The 1,328-nt window shown below is 57.4% G+C and overlaps 1 protein-coding gene across 1 annotated transcript in view; it reads right to left on the minus strand.

Moving 5' to 3' along the window:
- Positions 1-1,328, minus strand: part of ARHGEF10L (Rho guanine nucleotide exchange factor (GEF) 10-like) — a gene marked incomplete at both ends in the record, with an annotated part of 5,061 nt that overhangs the window by 1,619 nt on the left and 2,114 nt on the right. Inside the window, 6 exon segments of the mRNA XM_009874877.1 lie at positions 17-144; positions 310-328; positions 330-423; positions 528-712; positions 883-897; positions 1,258-1,326. Coding sequence (XP_009873179.1) covers positions 17-144; positions 310-328; positions 330-423; positions 528-712; positions 883-897; positions 1,258-1,326 — 510 coding nt within the window.

The raw sequence follows: 1,328 nt of genomic DNA on the forward strand, positions 1-1,328 counted from the left end.
AGAGCTGCCATCTCACTTTGCCGGCTTCCCAGGTAGCAGGAGGCGGAGGCGGCCCTTGTTGGCGGAGTGGATCTCCTCCTCCTTCACCTTCATCATCCTCTGCAGGGCCAAGCACCAGTCTTGGGCCACCGTCATGTTCAGGTTCTGAGGGGCAAAAAAGTCATAAATCATGGAAAGGCCTGATTCACCCCTGAATTTCCTCCACGGGGCTCAGGAGATGAGGTTCCCAGCAGTCCCACGTTATCACAAAGCACCCGAGCGTGGTTCCACCCAAATCACGAGTTTGACAGGGCTCTGGCCCGCAGATACCTGGTAGGTGCCGTGCAAGGGTGATGAGAGGGGTTATCGGCTCCACCACCGCCAGGTCCTTCTGCAGGTCCTGCAGCTCCTGGAAGAGCCGCGGCGGCCCCAGGTAGACTTTATCTTGGGTGGAAAAATGGAGAAACGAGGCCCCGTGAGAGGGATGCTCCATCCCAACGGCACCGAAAGGAGCTCGAGGCCGGATGGAGGGAGGGGGTTTTGCTCACTGTGCGAAGCCTGCCCGGCCGGCGCGTGCTTCTTGGCGCCGGCGTTGTGGATGACGACGTTGTCCTTGTCGTAGGCGCCGCTCTCCTGCCCCACCTCCACCACCTGCACCTGCGGGAGGGCCGTGCTCCACTTCACCACGTATTTGGGCCCCAGGGGCACCAGGCTGCTAATTTCCAGCTGGCCTCTGCCAAGGAGGGGACGGAGAAAAGAGAAGAGGATTAAATAAATTCGCCCTCTGCAAACCGCGTTTCGCGTGCCAAGCCCCGTTCGCAATCGCACGCCGCACCCGGGGACATGCCTGCACCCCCAAAACGTGGGGCACACAACCACAGCAGACCACGCTTTGGCACCTACCCTGGGTTCGCTGGCCTGGAAAAGGGAGGGGAAAACAAACAAACAAACAAAAAAAACGATTTAAAGAGGTGTTATGGGGAACTCAAGGAAGGTCTTTCCCCCTTGTAACGTCAACCTCCACCAAGCCCTGGGGTCTCAGGCGCTTCCATGACCCTGCAGCACCAAGGAATGGAAGCTTTGCATGGAGACATGCCAAAAGTGGGGGGCAAAGCAACCCCAAACCCATGCAGGTTTCCTCTCGGAAACGAGGCGGTTTTAAAAGTCCTTGGGGTAGAGCTAGCAGAACAAAAAAAACCCCAAAGAAACTGAGGTGGAGAGGGGGAAAGGTCGCTACGTTGGCACTTTGCAAAGTGATTTCGGCTGTCAGCGACGTACTTGAAGTTGATGTTGGCGCAGACCAGCATGTCGTTGAGGAGGAAAACCTTCCTCTCCTTCGACTTGATGAG

Source organism: Apaloderma vittatum, unplaced genomic scaffold (genome assembly GCF_000703405.1).
Source record: "Apaloderma vittatum isolate BGI_N311 unplaced genomic scaffold, ASM70340v1 scaffold26998, whole genome shotgun sequence".
In the NCBI taxonomy this organism is placed as follows: domain Eukaryota; kingdom Metazoa; phylum Chordata; class Aves; order Trogoniformes; family Trogonidae; genus Apaloderma; species Apaloderma vittatum.